Raw genomic sequence first — 13,620 nt, forward strand, 5'->3', positions numbered from 1 at the left:
GGGGCATGGGGGATGCTCCTGGAAGTTGGATCTAAGCAGCCTGGCAGAAATTCTGCCTGAGAGCCCCAAATTCACTCCGGGTGTCTCCTTCCCTGGCAGCATTGCAGGGGAGTCAGACGTGGGACTTCTGGGGCAGCTGCAGGAGATGTAATTCGTCTGTGTCTGGTTCCACGTGATGAAGATTATTACAGTTCAGCAAAAAATAGATTTCATTAAACTTAAAATCAGGCCCACGAAGCTCTCATTTAAATAAAAAGTGATTGAGAGTTGTAACTTCCATTTAAAGTGCATCTCCCATCATTTATTTTTCATGCTGTGCCACAGTCACTGTTTAAATTATTAAAAGCAAGGAAGTAAAAAAGCTTCTCAGGAGATAGAAATGGATTAGATTAAAATTAATCTGACATAATCCTTTCTCTAAAACTGCTGATTCAGTTTGTGCACAAGTTTATCAACATATTTGAGGATAAGGGATGAGGATAAATTCCCCTCTAATTTGGGAGTGCTTTGGCTCAGTGTTTCTGACAGCACAGAGGACATGTGGAGCTGTTTTAATGGAGAGATTTATGCAGTCACAAATATTTCTAATAGCACAAATGCCAAGATCATTATGCATCTACACTAATTTAAGCACCTGAGTTGGTGGATGAATTTGGAGCTGCAAACTATGGTCACAGGCAGGAACAGACATGGGCACAGGTGCTTAGGCCAATTTTTCCACTGGGATATGGAATTTATCCCCCAGTGCTGGCACCAGCACCTCCCACTGCATGCTGATGCTGCTCCAGGCAGGGCAGGGTGTCTGGGGTGTAACACAGAGAACTGGAAGGGAAGGGGCTCAGCTCTCCAGTAAAGACCTTGGAAACAGCAAAATAATAAGGAACACGACGTTAATGGATTTTTTTATTTGTCCGTGACAGCTCGTGACATCTTTAAGAGGAAATCATGTGTGAGCTGCTCATGTGGTTTATTCCCCTGTTCAGTTGCAGTCAGCTCTAAATGAAGATTGAAATGGGATTGGAAGGGGTAGAGCCAGCAGGGTTTGGCTAAAGAGGAGTGAGATCTGGTGCCTGGCAGGGTGCAGTCAATAGCATTTATTGGCAGTGTTAGACCATCTCGTGCTCTCTGTGAAAGCAGCTGGAGATCAGAGCACAGCTCCCAGGCTCTGCAGAGCCCACCCCACTGCCCCTGGGAGCAGCCAGGGATGTCAGCTGCCTGCAGGGCACAACAAGTGCTGCTGGCACAAACACAGCACTGATGGAGCTCCACGTCTGCTAGCAAATGTGGCTTTCCAGAGCCCTGGATGTACAGACTGCTTGGTTCACATCAGCAGTCCTGGCTGCCTGAGCCCTCCTTCCTATGGGGGGATGTTTTGCTGCTGGAAAATACACAGAGGTGCTGGTTTGGGCATTTGCTGCTGCCTCATACATATGGAATGTCTGAATCTGCATCTGATGCTGTGTAAATGATATGATAAATGTGCACCCATGATGATGTTTTCAGCTGGTAGATATGAAAACACTGTTTAGCTATCAAAACACTCTTTAGCTAGCAAATATGTGAAGAGAATGTTTTACTCCTGTGTGCTACAGGCAAGTGCCACACCATCTCCCAGCAGTGCCCTGAAGGACAAACACCCCATGCTGCCTGGGCTGATAGTTCAGCTTGGCAGTTGATCATAAAATTAGTTCACTGCAGTAAGAAAATTATCTGCAACCAATTTTTGGGGTTTTTTTTCTTCTAAAAACAGGTCTGATCTAATCTCTTCCAGCTCCAGTAAGAGGCTGATCAAAGGTAGTGAAAGCTGGTATTAAAGGATTAGCTGGGTCACATTGAAATGTGTTTTAAAACAAGCCCAGGGACCTTTAGCTTTACTCAAGCAAGTGCACACAGAAAAAGATTTTTAGGCTAACTCTCTCTGACTTTAAACAGAAAATAAACGGATGGATTAAATCTGTGAGCCCTTCCTTCAGGTGATGTGTGTAGCACTGTGTGTAGAACAAGCCTGGGGAGCATCAGCAGCGATTGAACCTCACAGTGAAATGCAGGGCAGGATTGACCCTCGATGTAAGCAGCACTTGGGCACCTGCTTACAGTGCATTTCTCTGCTCTGAGGTTTGATTAGCAGCCTCAGCCCAGCCCCTTTTATCTGCCTTTCTGGCCAGTCTCTCCCCTCTCTCTCTATCCCTGTGCTGCTCACACTCTCTGCCCTGGAGCTGCTTTGTCTCTGGCTGTCAGCAGAAACAAGTGTTTCTTTGGGAGGATGTTGATGCCACTCTGGACCATATCAAGCTATTATTCCTTTTCTTTTTACTGGAATTTCCCCACTGAAATGAACTTTCCAAGAGAGAGTATGATACAGATCTATAGATCCATGCACTGCTCAGTGGGAAAAGCTGTGGAATCATCTAGGCTTGAGCTGGTGCCACAGGAGACCCAGGATGCATCTCCTGGCTTCCAGGAGTAGGAAGGTGTTGTGGGGTTCGTAGGACTATAGGTTGTAGGACATATATAACTGTTCTACCACTCCTGAGTTCTTTCTGACTTGCTCTTGTTTAAGGTTGGTTTGATGTAGTTCCATGGCAGGTTACATTCCATGCTCATAAAACTTTCCTGAGATCTAGTTTCTTCCCAAACCTGCCAGGCTGCCTGCTGGCTCTGTGGGGGTGGCAGGTTCTCTGCTGCCCATCAGATGGTGTAGAAATAGGTTTGTGTCTTCAACTGTAGTAAATACAACGGCACAGAACTCCGTCTCATAATGTTTTCTATCGAGTCAGAGATAAAACTGCTGCTGATTTTTCTCCCTGAGGGAGCTGGAGGTTACAATTCCATCCCAGTCCCCATGGCACGGGGCAGGAGTCGTCGCCGTGGTGGTGCCATCGACTGGGGCTGCAGGCTGCTTGGGGGAGATAAGCCAGGTCAGCTCTGTCCAGCCATCAAATATTTAGCTCTACAGAGATCCACAGAGTGGAGATGCAGCAGATACAGGTGATTATTGATTAGGCTTCAGGTGCTGCAGACTCCTGCCCTTTTAATTACCTCCAGGTGAAGCTGTACAAACCAGGCAGGTACAGGGCTGAGGGGCTGGGAAGCAACCCCAGCCCAGCAAATTGCTCTGAGGGTGAGTCTGCCACAGATCTTGGCCGATTTGGACATTTTTCTTGTTCTTACACACTTGTGGCAGCACATTTCTCTGTGTGCAAACTGTGCTGAGTAACTGAGTAGCAATATGAGATCTAAAGCTGTTAGAGAGTGTCCAAAGGAGACACCGAAGATGGTGAAGGGCCCTGAGGGGAAGCCACGTGAGGAGAGGCTGAGGCACTTGGTGTGTTCAGCTGGAGAGGAGACTGAGGGGAGAACTCATGGCTGGAAAGGAAAGAAGAGCAAAGGAAGCAGAGGGTCAGCTCTGATCTCTGGCAACTGGTGACAAGACCTGAGGGAATGATCTCAAGTTGTGTCAGGGGAGGTTTGGGATGGATATCAGGACAAGGTTGTTCCCCCAGAGGTGTTTGGGCACTGAACAGCTCCCAGGGCAGTGTCACAGCCCCAAGGTGACAGAGCTCAGGAGTGTTTGGCCAATGTTCTGAGGCACAGGGTGTGATTCTCAGGGATGTCTTGTGCTGGGCAAGAGTTGGACTAGATTCTCCTCAAGGGTCCCTTCCAGCTCTGGTGATTCTGTGATTCTGTGAACTGTGTTGTCAGGTTTAGCATAGCTGAGGGTTCATCCAAACATGTATTATTAACCTTAGATGAATCTTGTTCATTATTTATCAATCTTTTTCTTGCACTCGAGGCCCAGAAGCTGTGGTGTGGTGTGGTGTGAGGCAGCTCTATCACTTTGTGGTGGAGACAGCAGAGCATGGAGCCAAGGGGAGAATTACTGGGTGATTCTTGTCTCCAGGTTGATTCCTTTAACTTATTCTGCAGTTATTTAAGACTAGAAGATAAAAAATTGATCCAGTGTGCTAGCAAGGCAATGAAATGGTCTATAGGCCCAGAAAAATACGTGCAGGGCATGATTCATAAAGCTTTGCTATTAAAATAAAGCCATGAAAGAGAAAAATGGTCAAACCCTCCCCAAACTGCAGTGCAGTTGCCAGCAGACAACTGGTGTGTGTGAGAGGAGCCTCGAGGGGTTGGGTAGGGTCATGTGCATGGTGCATTGTGCCAGGGATTTGTCTTTCCCTGATAATCCTCTTTTCCCTTTCCCCAGTGCACTCTCAGGCAGTGTTTGGTGGCACTTTGAGCCTCCTGTGAGGCTCATGTTATGTGATTCGAGGGGTTATGGATGTTGTTTGCTTAATCAAATCCCAGGGAGACTTGAAATGATGAATTTCCCCTACAAGCAGTTGGCAAAATGTAGTAAGTGAGATGAGAATAGAGAATGAGTTCACAGGACACTCATCAGATAATCAGTTGCAGTTTAGCACTGCCCAAATTTGCTGTAAGCATCAAAACCTCCTGTTAGTGCCACTTAAGAGAAGTCTGAACACCAAGGAGTGGAAGCAATCAGAGCAGAGAAAGACAAGTCTGCAAATTATCCACCCAAAATCAGCATTTTCAGAAGTTTATGCAGCACTGCCATTGGCAGAGGTGTCACCCACTCAAGCCCATCCCAGGGAGGTGACAGTGGTGGCATCAGCAGGGTGTTGCAGCTTGTGCCAGAGTTTGGACCATGCTCAGGTACTGCCAGGGTGAAGTCTTGCAGGTGACTGAGGTGATGGCCAGGGCCTGCCCTCACTCCCTTCAGGGCAGCCTAGTCCCAACTGGCCCTTGAGGACATGGTTTGAGGGTGAACAGAGTGGTGCTGGGCTCAAAATCAGGTACTGCTGCAATTATAGTTTGGGTTGTTTGAGGCAGTTTAAAAGGAGGATTTTCTTAATTTCAGGATTTTCTCTTGCCATGTGTAATGAAACCTAATTTTTGTGCATCACAATTTGCTGCAAATCTTCTGTTTCCCACTGAAATTAGCTCCTGCCTGTCCAACCTGAGAGTGACACAGTAGGTGATAACATAGGAATTATAGGACTCATTAAAGATTGGATTCATCTCTGTAACTTTCAGTAAAGCCTCTAAAGAAATAATAGTGTATTGTGCCCACAGTGCTCTTATTAAAAATGATAAACGATCCCCATTTTTTGGCCACCTCTCATTTCCAAACTTCATTCTTCTCCTCAGCTTTATGGTTACCATAATCTTGATGTTTTAATAGCTTTTCCCATAATAGCCACAGAGACCTTTTTAAGTGGCAGCTTTGACTTTATAGAAGAGGTTTGAAAGAAAAAGAATCAAGAGTTTCTTGTACTTAAAAGCAAAGACAAAGCAGAGACAAAACATAGGCAAGTCCCAAGACAGGTGACCAGAGAACATTAGTTTGGCAAACCTTATGGGCTACTTAAAATAATTACTCATAGCAGAACTTCTGTGCAGCTTTCACTAACCTTTTTTTTGCCACTTGCTATAATTCAGAGAAAGTTTGAAATCTGAAGTGTGTTTAGTTTTGTTTCTTGTCTTTCGCAGAGAGTTCTGGGGTAGCTCAGGGGAGACTCAGGTTTTAATCAAGTTTATCATCAAATGCTTTAGAAAAGTGATGAGATCTGAAGGTGATGAGGAAAAATGGACCCAGGAGAGCTGTGGGGTTTGCCAAAATTCTCTGCATCTCTCCTTTTCTAGGTTTCTCTGCTCAGAACTTTTCTTCTTAGGGGGAAAAAAAAAAGAGTTTGTCTACACTCTGATGATAAACATGAAAGGCAGATCTTAAACATCCTAAATCTGTGTTCAAATGCCTTGAATATTTCATTTTTAATTGCTGAAGTTGGTGGCAGCTGCTCTAAGTTTTGCTAAGCCATGCCATTTAGTGATGTAACAGTGGCAGAGGGTTCCAGTTTTAACTCTTCATTGATGTTCATCGATCCACCTGAAGATCAGAGGTAACCTGAGCATCAGGGTCACAGCAGTGCATGGGGGAGCAACTGGTGTGAGAGTGTCTGAAGAGCACGAAAAGAGGCAAGAAAAAGGATTCTGCCTTCTTTCCTTTTGGTCTTGCTGCCACACATGCTTAAGTCAGACAAGTTTTGCAATAGCACCGTGAGTAGCAGGCTGTCAGGGGAGGTTTACTCCAGGCTGCTGCTGCCTGATGTTGCGTGGAGGAGTGTTGGAGGAGTGTAGCCTGCCTGTCACGTCCTGCTGGGCATGTTCTGCTGCCAGTCACTAGCCCAGAGACATAAATATTAATGGTAAGTGTTGTGTGTTGTCTGTGTGTGGCTGAGCTGCTCCTGAAAGCCTCTGCTGAGAGGAGGTGAATGTCCTGCTGTGTGCATGGACCTCCTGCCCCGTGGCTGGGCTGGGGTGGTTCACAGCTCTGTGGGTTTGTGCCTGTTATTCCCAACACCCATTTTGGCCAAGGTCACATCAAGCTTGGTCCATCACAGCTGTCACTGCTCTTCATGAGCCCAAATTTTCCACAGGCTCCTTTGCAAGGTGTCACAGAATCACGGAACATTCAGAGTTGGAAGGGAACCAACCCTTGGCCCTGCACAGGACAGCCCTAAGGATCACACCATGTCCTGTGTTAACATCACCATGTGAGTGATCTGAACTAGTTTAGGACAGTCACCCCATCCCTGTTGTCTTGGCAGAGCAAACAAGGAGCAGCTTGTGGCCTTGTGGGCAGAGCCTGCATTCTTCTGGCCAAAAGAAATCCACTTCCCTTCTCCCAGCACGTGCTTATGGTGTATTCCAAGGACCCAAGTGTGTGTCCCTTACCTTCAGCAAGGATTTTTGTAGCTGAAAAAGGCTCTTTGTGTAGTCTGTGGAGCAAGAAAGGTTTGAGGGTTGAATGTCTTCCATCTGGTGATGGTTCAAATCCAGGGTGTTTAGAGCATCGGTACCAAGTGTATGAGTAACTTCTCCATCCTCTTGTCCTTGCTGATAATCATTACAGAAGGGAAGATTTGCCACCCAAAAAATCTTCACCTCATGTGGCTCTGTCATGGAAATCCAGGGCCACCTGGGTCTTGGCAGCGGATGTCCAGTGGTGCTCAGCACCTGGTCTGGCTTTGCAGCTCGTGGGGTTTCTCCTTTGCTTTAAAACCAGCACATGTAGGTCAGAAATGAGAGACCTACTTGAACGTGCTTTAAAGGGCAAATTAAAAGCGTGGTAAATTTGGCAAAAATTGCGTGCAAAGGGCCCCAAATTAGAAAGGAGAAGTTTGTAATAGAATCCTCAATGAATTAGAGTCTAATGTGTAATTAGAGAACCACAAATTGCCTGTTGCTGCTTGTTCTTTGCTGAAAGACTCTGCGTGGGAAACTCTGGTAGATGTTTCCATCACCAGGAGCCACCTCAGGCTGTATTCAGTGTCTGTTTGCACAGTGGTTACAAATTGCCGATGGGATGTGAACTGCCTATCACTTCCTGAGCAATTAGAAAGTGAAACCTTATCAAAAGAAATCAGTCAGGTTTGAAAAGCCATAAATATTGCACCAGGATCTCTGAGGAAATCAAAGGCAGTTTGATAGAGTATTTATTTACATGTTGCTACACAGGCAGATGCACTCAGAGATGCTCAGTCTGTGCTGTTCCTGTGCTCTGTGTTCTCTGAGGGACAGAACTGGCCAGTTCTGTGAGCATTGGAGAACAGCAATGGGCTGCTCCTCACTGCGAGTTCTGTGCATTTTGGGGCAGTTGTGTCTCTCTGGGTGCTGATTGACTGTAATGAAGGGAAGGCAGAGCTGCAACTTCTCACCTTGACTATATTCCTCAGTGTTTTGTAGTCAGATTAATAAAGTCTGAAGGTGGTTTGGAGGAGATTTTGATCTCTGCCCTGTAGAAACAGGTCTCCTTTAGTTCCCCCTGTGCTGGGTTCCTGTTTGGAGGGATACATCTCCTCAGCATTTGTTCCTCTCTTTGATCACACCTCCCTCCCATCCCACAGCTTTACCCTGTGACCTTCTTCCTCGGGGTTTCCAACCTGGCACTCAGCTGAAATGACACAATTATTCAAGACTTTTAACTAAGGCAGAGGCTAGGAAAAGCTCCTACAACGATGATGGGATTGGAAAGCCTGTCTTGAAAATGACAGCAGAAGGGCTCTTGATGGCTCTCACCAGCAAAGAGGCAAGAACTCTCTAAGCCAAAAGGGATCATTAGCCAGGAGCACATAGCTATAGACTAGCAATGAAAATGTTTAACCTGCAAATGAGAGGGTTCTTAGCAACTCAAGCAACACTGACTTGCACAGACGAGTAGGAGCCAAAAGCCTTGTGATTCTTGGGTATAATTATGGATGGGACCACATGAACTCCTGGGATTGCATAGAGGGGACAGGGACTGATCCAGAGAGACCCTCCCAGCTCTGTTTTCCTGTGGCCAGTTCACCACTCAACAGTCAAAGCAAAACGTTGCACTGCAGAGCTCAGGGAGGCTGTGCTGGGAACCTGCTGTGTGGAGACCACTTGACTCCAGACACCTCTGAGCATCCCAGGGCAGCAATGTTTGTTTGTGCCTAGTGCTGGCTGCTTCTGGAGGAGGGAGATAATTGTGCACCGAGAGTAAATTTAAAACAACAACCTCAGCTACTTGCAGGAAATAATAAGCTGGCTAAGAAGTGGTACCTTGTTTGCTCTGAGTATCCTCTTGACATCAGCATGAGGTTCCTTCTAATGAGATGCAGATGTGTAAATATGATGATTAAATATTCCCACGTAAGCATAATTAGCATATCTTCCTCAAAGTCTAAGCAGGCACTGTAGAATGCTGCTGTTGGAAGTGAATAAACAAATAAAGCCAACAATCTGCATTCAGCCTCTTACACGTGTCGACCGTGGAACATCAGGGCAGAGTTTATTTTCCAAAGTACCTGATGGTGGTTGAGGTCAATTACAGTTATGAGTCATTAGAGCATTAAACTAAGAAGACCCTTTTAAATATAATTAGTGTTCCCTTAGAAAACTGCAGCAATCTTGTATCCACTTCAGTTCTTCGAGCAGTTTCAGTGTGTTTGGGCGTTTGACTGGGGCAGATATCAGAGGGTTAGATTGCATTGACCTCACTCACAAACTCCTCAGCTGCCTGTGGCATCCCTCTCACTGCTGCTTCCACTGCTCAACACCTTCCAAAGATGCCTTATAAAACACACAGCACTTTCTAATTAGTCAGAGAGAAGATTACAGCTGCTTAGTTCAGTGTTGGTTTTTGCTGATTCAGAAATTCCCAAGGAATAAAATGGACAGTGAGTGATAACATGGATCAGTGGATCCTGCTCCCAACTGTCTTTGAAGGGAAAAGGAATTAATAAGGAAGAATGAAAGAAAACCCATGAGTCAGGCTGAAATGTCCATGACAAAGAGGTGAGATCCTTGTGAAATATATTCTGGAAGGACTTGAAGGAGCAGCAAGAATGAAGGAGCAGCAATATTAGATGCAGGCTCAGAAGTGTCACAGTTGGGAATTGCCCTTTGTAGCCACACAGATCATTTCATGGGCTGTCATATATCCCATTTCCCTAACCAGAGGGGTTGCCTTGTGCTTCCAGAGCTCACCTACGCGTGGATCTTCAACGAGTACCCGACCTTCGTGCACCAGGACAGCCGGCGCTTCGTGTCGCAGGAGACGGGCAACCTCTACATCGCCAAGGTGGAGGCGTCTGACGTGGGCAACTACACCTGTGTGGTGACCAACACCGTGACCAACAGCAGGGTCCTGGGCCCCCCCACCCCCCTCATCCTCAGGAATGACGGTACGACTCGGATCAGGGCTGGGCTTGGAGGCTTCGGGTTGTGTTTTTTGATGGGATGTCACCCAGAAGTTAAGAAATGGCCTGAAATATTCATATTGGAGTAGAGAGATTTTCCCCTTCACAGAGGTTCAGTGAGGGTGGAGAGCTCTGCTCCAGCAGAGATGAGATCTCCAGCACTGGAGCAGGTTGCCCAGAGAGGTTGTGGATTCTCCCTCACTGGAGGTGTCCAAGAGCCATCTGGACACAACCCTGAGCCATGTGCTCTGGGATGGTCCTGCCTGGGCAGGAGATGCAACCAGATGACCCACTCTGGGCCCTTCCAGCCTAACTGGTTCTGTGGCTCTGACTCTGTGATTCTGGCTGGGGTTCCAAGTCATGGGCAGTGGTGGGATTTAGGGATGCTGTGTCCAAGGTTGCTCTCCCACCACTGCAACAGCTCTCAGTGCCAGGCAATAATTATAAGAGAAAAACCTGGTGGGAACTGGCCAAAGACAGGAAACAAAATAGGTTTTTGAGTCTGGATATATCCTAGTTTTGCTCATTTTATGCAGCCCAAAAGTGAACAAAAAGCACTTTGTTGTTTCAGTAACTGTTAGCTCAGGCTGTATTTCCCAGCAGAATTCAGGCTATTTTTAGGAGTCTGTGGAATAATACAAAAAAGCAAGAAGAAAGCAAAAGAGGATTTCTAAATTTACACAGACAATTGATTTGTATCGTCGTCATTTTTGAGGAGATAAGAAAGAGAAATTTGCATGTTAATTTCCAAGTGAAATTAATTAAAATGTGTCTGTTGAAAGGATAACACTTAGGACATTTGTTCCAGAAATAGAAATGTATTTTTAGCAGCTTCTTCCAGAAGAAGATCCATTGTCACCTGGTGGTATTTGTCAAAATGCTTATAAAATAGTTTGTTGCTTCCAGCTCCTGCTCTTCCCTGTCCCCATCTCTTGACATGGTTCCTGTGGATGGGGAGTGGGTCAGCACTGCTGGTGTGCCACAGTTGGGGTGAAGGTGGCTGTTTTTCCAGCTCCAGCACAGGGTGCCCAGAGCAGCTGTGGCTGCTCCATCCCTGGAGTGTTCCAGGCCAGGCTGGATGGGGCTGGAGCAGCCTGGGCTGGGGGAAGGTGTCCCTGCCCAGGGCAGGGGTGGCACTGGATGATCCCTGAGGTCTCTCACAACCCAAACCAGTCTGGGATTCTATGAGTCGTTTATCCCACTCAGGATCCCTGTGGGGCTGGTGCTGGGTGATCACACAGGGCCTGGCCAGGGGCACATTGCTCCTCCACACACTCCCCTGTATGTACAGGGACCAGCTGCCTTCCTGAGGTAACTCCCAGGAATGTTCCCCAGTTCCTTTGAAGTGCATTCTGCTGCTTATTAAAGGTATGAGACTCTAATTGGACCTCTGAGGGGCTGGGGAGGACACTCCCAAGGTAAGTAAGAAAGGTGTTGTTGACTCCACAGAGCTGAGGATGGCTCTGTGTGAAAGGCAAACATGAGCTAAAGGTGGATTTTCAAATAGGATTCTGCTAGGGTTACAGGCAAACTTCATTTAAATAATCAGCAATTTCTGTCTTTGTTCTCAAAAATCATTTTATTTTCATTTTTTAAATCAGTGATTTTTAGCTTCATTTAAAACAAGATTTCATTCCCTGTAGAGTAACCCTATAAAATCCGAGTATAACACACTAACACACTTGAAAAGAGAAATTAGCTGTTGCTCCACAAGTGTGAACAGAAGTGAGTAGAAAGTGAGGCACATTGTTTCCCCCACCAAACGTGCCTGGCTCATCTGTTGTATTCATATCTGGTGTGTCCAGTACATCTCAATATCTGTGACTTGCTATTTGCTGTACAGCCCTCCATCATTAAATTAGAAGGCTTGGAGGCTCCTCATCAACTATTAATGTTCCAGTTCCATTTAATTTCAATTAGGGAGTTAAGTGGGAAAAGAATCATAATGTAATAACCTCAGCCCATTGATTGCCATGTGCTGAGCTGCTCCTCAGCTCAGTGCTGAGGGAGCTGAGGGGTTCTGGGCCTGACAGGGAGCAATTCCTGCCCAAAAAGACTTAAATACACTATCGTGTAAGTGCAGCAGTGCCCAAAGTGCACATTTATGGTTAGGGACCTGACCTGATGGAGTGTGCACCCATGTTCCAGCACAGGTCTGCAGGAATGACAAGCAGCTCCCCCTTTCACTTCACTTTCACTGTAAGTGCTGGTGTAGAGCAGGACAAAGGTAAATGATCTTATGGCTTCCTACATTTCCCAAGGTACTGAGGTTTGGGTCTGGCTTGGCTCCTGAGGGATGGGAGTTAGCCCTGACTAACTGTGGGTACCTCCCACTGCACAGAAAGGGCTCTCTGAGCTACTTTCATTTTGTAAAATACAATAAATAGCTAAATACATATGACACTGAAGAATGAGAATGATCCTAAAACCTGAAATAAGGTGTCACTAGGGTTGGAGCACTTAGTGCAGCTCAGAAGTAAAAGGATTTAGGTTTGCAGCCAGACAAGCCTTCTGGTACCACTCTGAGGGATTTGGGCTGGAGACAGAGGAGGAAAGGCAGCAAACCTGGTGTTTCTGCACCTTTTCCTCCTCTGGAATTGGGATCTGAGGTGCTATTTCCACTGCAGCACCTTTGGGACCCTCTGGGCCAGCCCAGCCCAGAGCCTGCTGGGAGCATCCAGGTGTTGGGAGCTGCTGCTCCTGCAGTACTTCACTTCTTCCCTTGAAAATGTGCTTCAGAATTAAAACAGTAATACTAGGAAAGAACTGGAATAGTCCTGGAATGAAATTACCAGCAGCAGCTGTATGGGCCAATTAAACCCTAACATTTCACAGGTGTTGTCAGAAAATGCATGTCATCTCCTCAGACAAATTATCTTCCTTCTGAATTCCTGGGACTTTCATCCAAAAGCACATTTTTAAGCCTTGAAATTGGAAGAAAGATACAAAAGCCTCTGAAATGCAAACACATGGAGCATCTGATGTGCTGTGACACTGGAAATGTTCTCCAAGCTACAAACCTGGTGTCTATTTTAGTCCTTTATTTCCTCCTCCATCCCTGCCACCTGCACAGCTCAGTCAGATGTTAGATCAGCCAGGAACAGCAGGAAAAATAAGGATTGTCTGCATGGAAATGGGCTTGGATGGAGGTATGTCAACTGCACTGATGTTTCTCTATGAAGTGGAGACAGCAGGACTCACATCATACCTATATATATATATATATATGTGTCTGTAGGTAGGTTATCATTGCAGTGGAGCCTTGTGATTTTTCCAGCCATGAGTCCTGATTTTCAGGCTGTTGCAGTTTGCAGTGAGGCTGTAAGAGCTGCAGGACCATGGGCAGTGGTGGCTGAAGCCAATGTCCCACAGCCCCAGGTGACCTTCCCATCCCAGTATGGGTGTTAGAGCTCTCCAGTCCCAGCCCAAGGCAGAGAAAGGGAAACAATAAAAGGAATGAGTGAAGAGCAGGGGAAAGAAAAGGCATTTTTCCTGCCTCCTGCTCTGTCAGGTGAATAATGTATTAACAATACATCCTGCCTTAATTTCCTAAATAGCTCATTAATGTCACACAATACTTCACAGCCTGATTTGCCAAAGGGACGAGTTCCTGCGTCAGCAGTGGAGGAGGTGGAGAAGAAAGGACCATTCTCATGGGTTTTGCTTGTGGAAGTTGAGTTTGTAGCTGCCTGTTGGTGGGCAGGTCCCTCCTTGGGTCAGATCTCTCTCTCCTGTGGTGCCTGCGAGAGGTTCTGGGGGAGCTGCAGCTCTGCTGTGCCCTGGGCTGTGTGGGACAGGTGGTGATTGGTGGCACAGGCATTGAGGGGACCTCAGGCATCGTGAGCAGGAGGGTGGAGATTATCTG

At 46.5% G+C, this 13,620-nt stretch overlaps 1 protein-coding gene across 1 annotated transcript in view; it reads left to right on the plus strand.

The window, feature by feature from the left end:
* LOC103801607 (contactin-4) overlaps positions 1 to 13,620 on the plus strand; it is a gene marked incomplete at its 5' end in the record, with an annotated part of 91,344 nt that overhangs the window by 9,881 nt on the left and 67,843 nt on the right. Inside the window, one exon of the mRNA XM_009074025.1 lies at positions 9,537 to 9,740. Coding sequence (XP_009072273.1) covers positions 9,537 to 9,740 — 204 coding nt within the window. The remainder of the gene's footprint in view (positions 1 to 9,536; positions 9,741 to 13,620) is intronic.

This window comes from Acanthisitta chloris, unplaced genomic scaffold (genome assembly GCF_000695815.1).
Source record: "Acanthisitta chloris isolate BGI_N310 unplaced genomic scaffold, ASM69581v1 scaffold15024, whole genome shotgun sequence".
In the NCBI taxonomy this organism is placed as follows: domain Eukaryota; kingdom Metazoa; phylum Chordata; class Aves; order Passeriformes; family Acanthisittidae; genus Acanthisitta; species Acanthisitta chloris.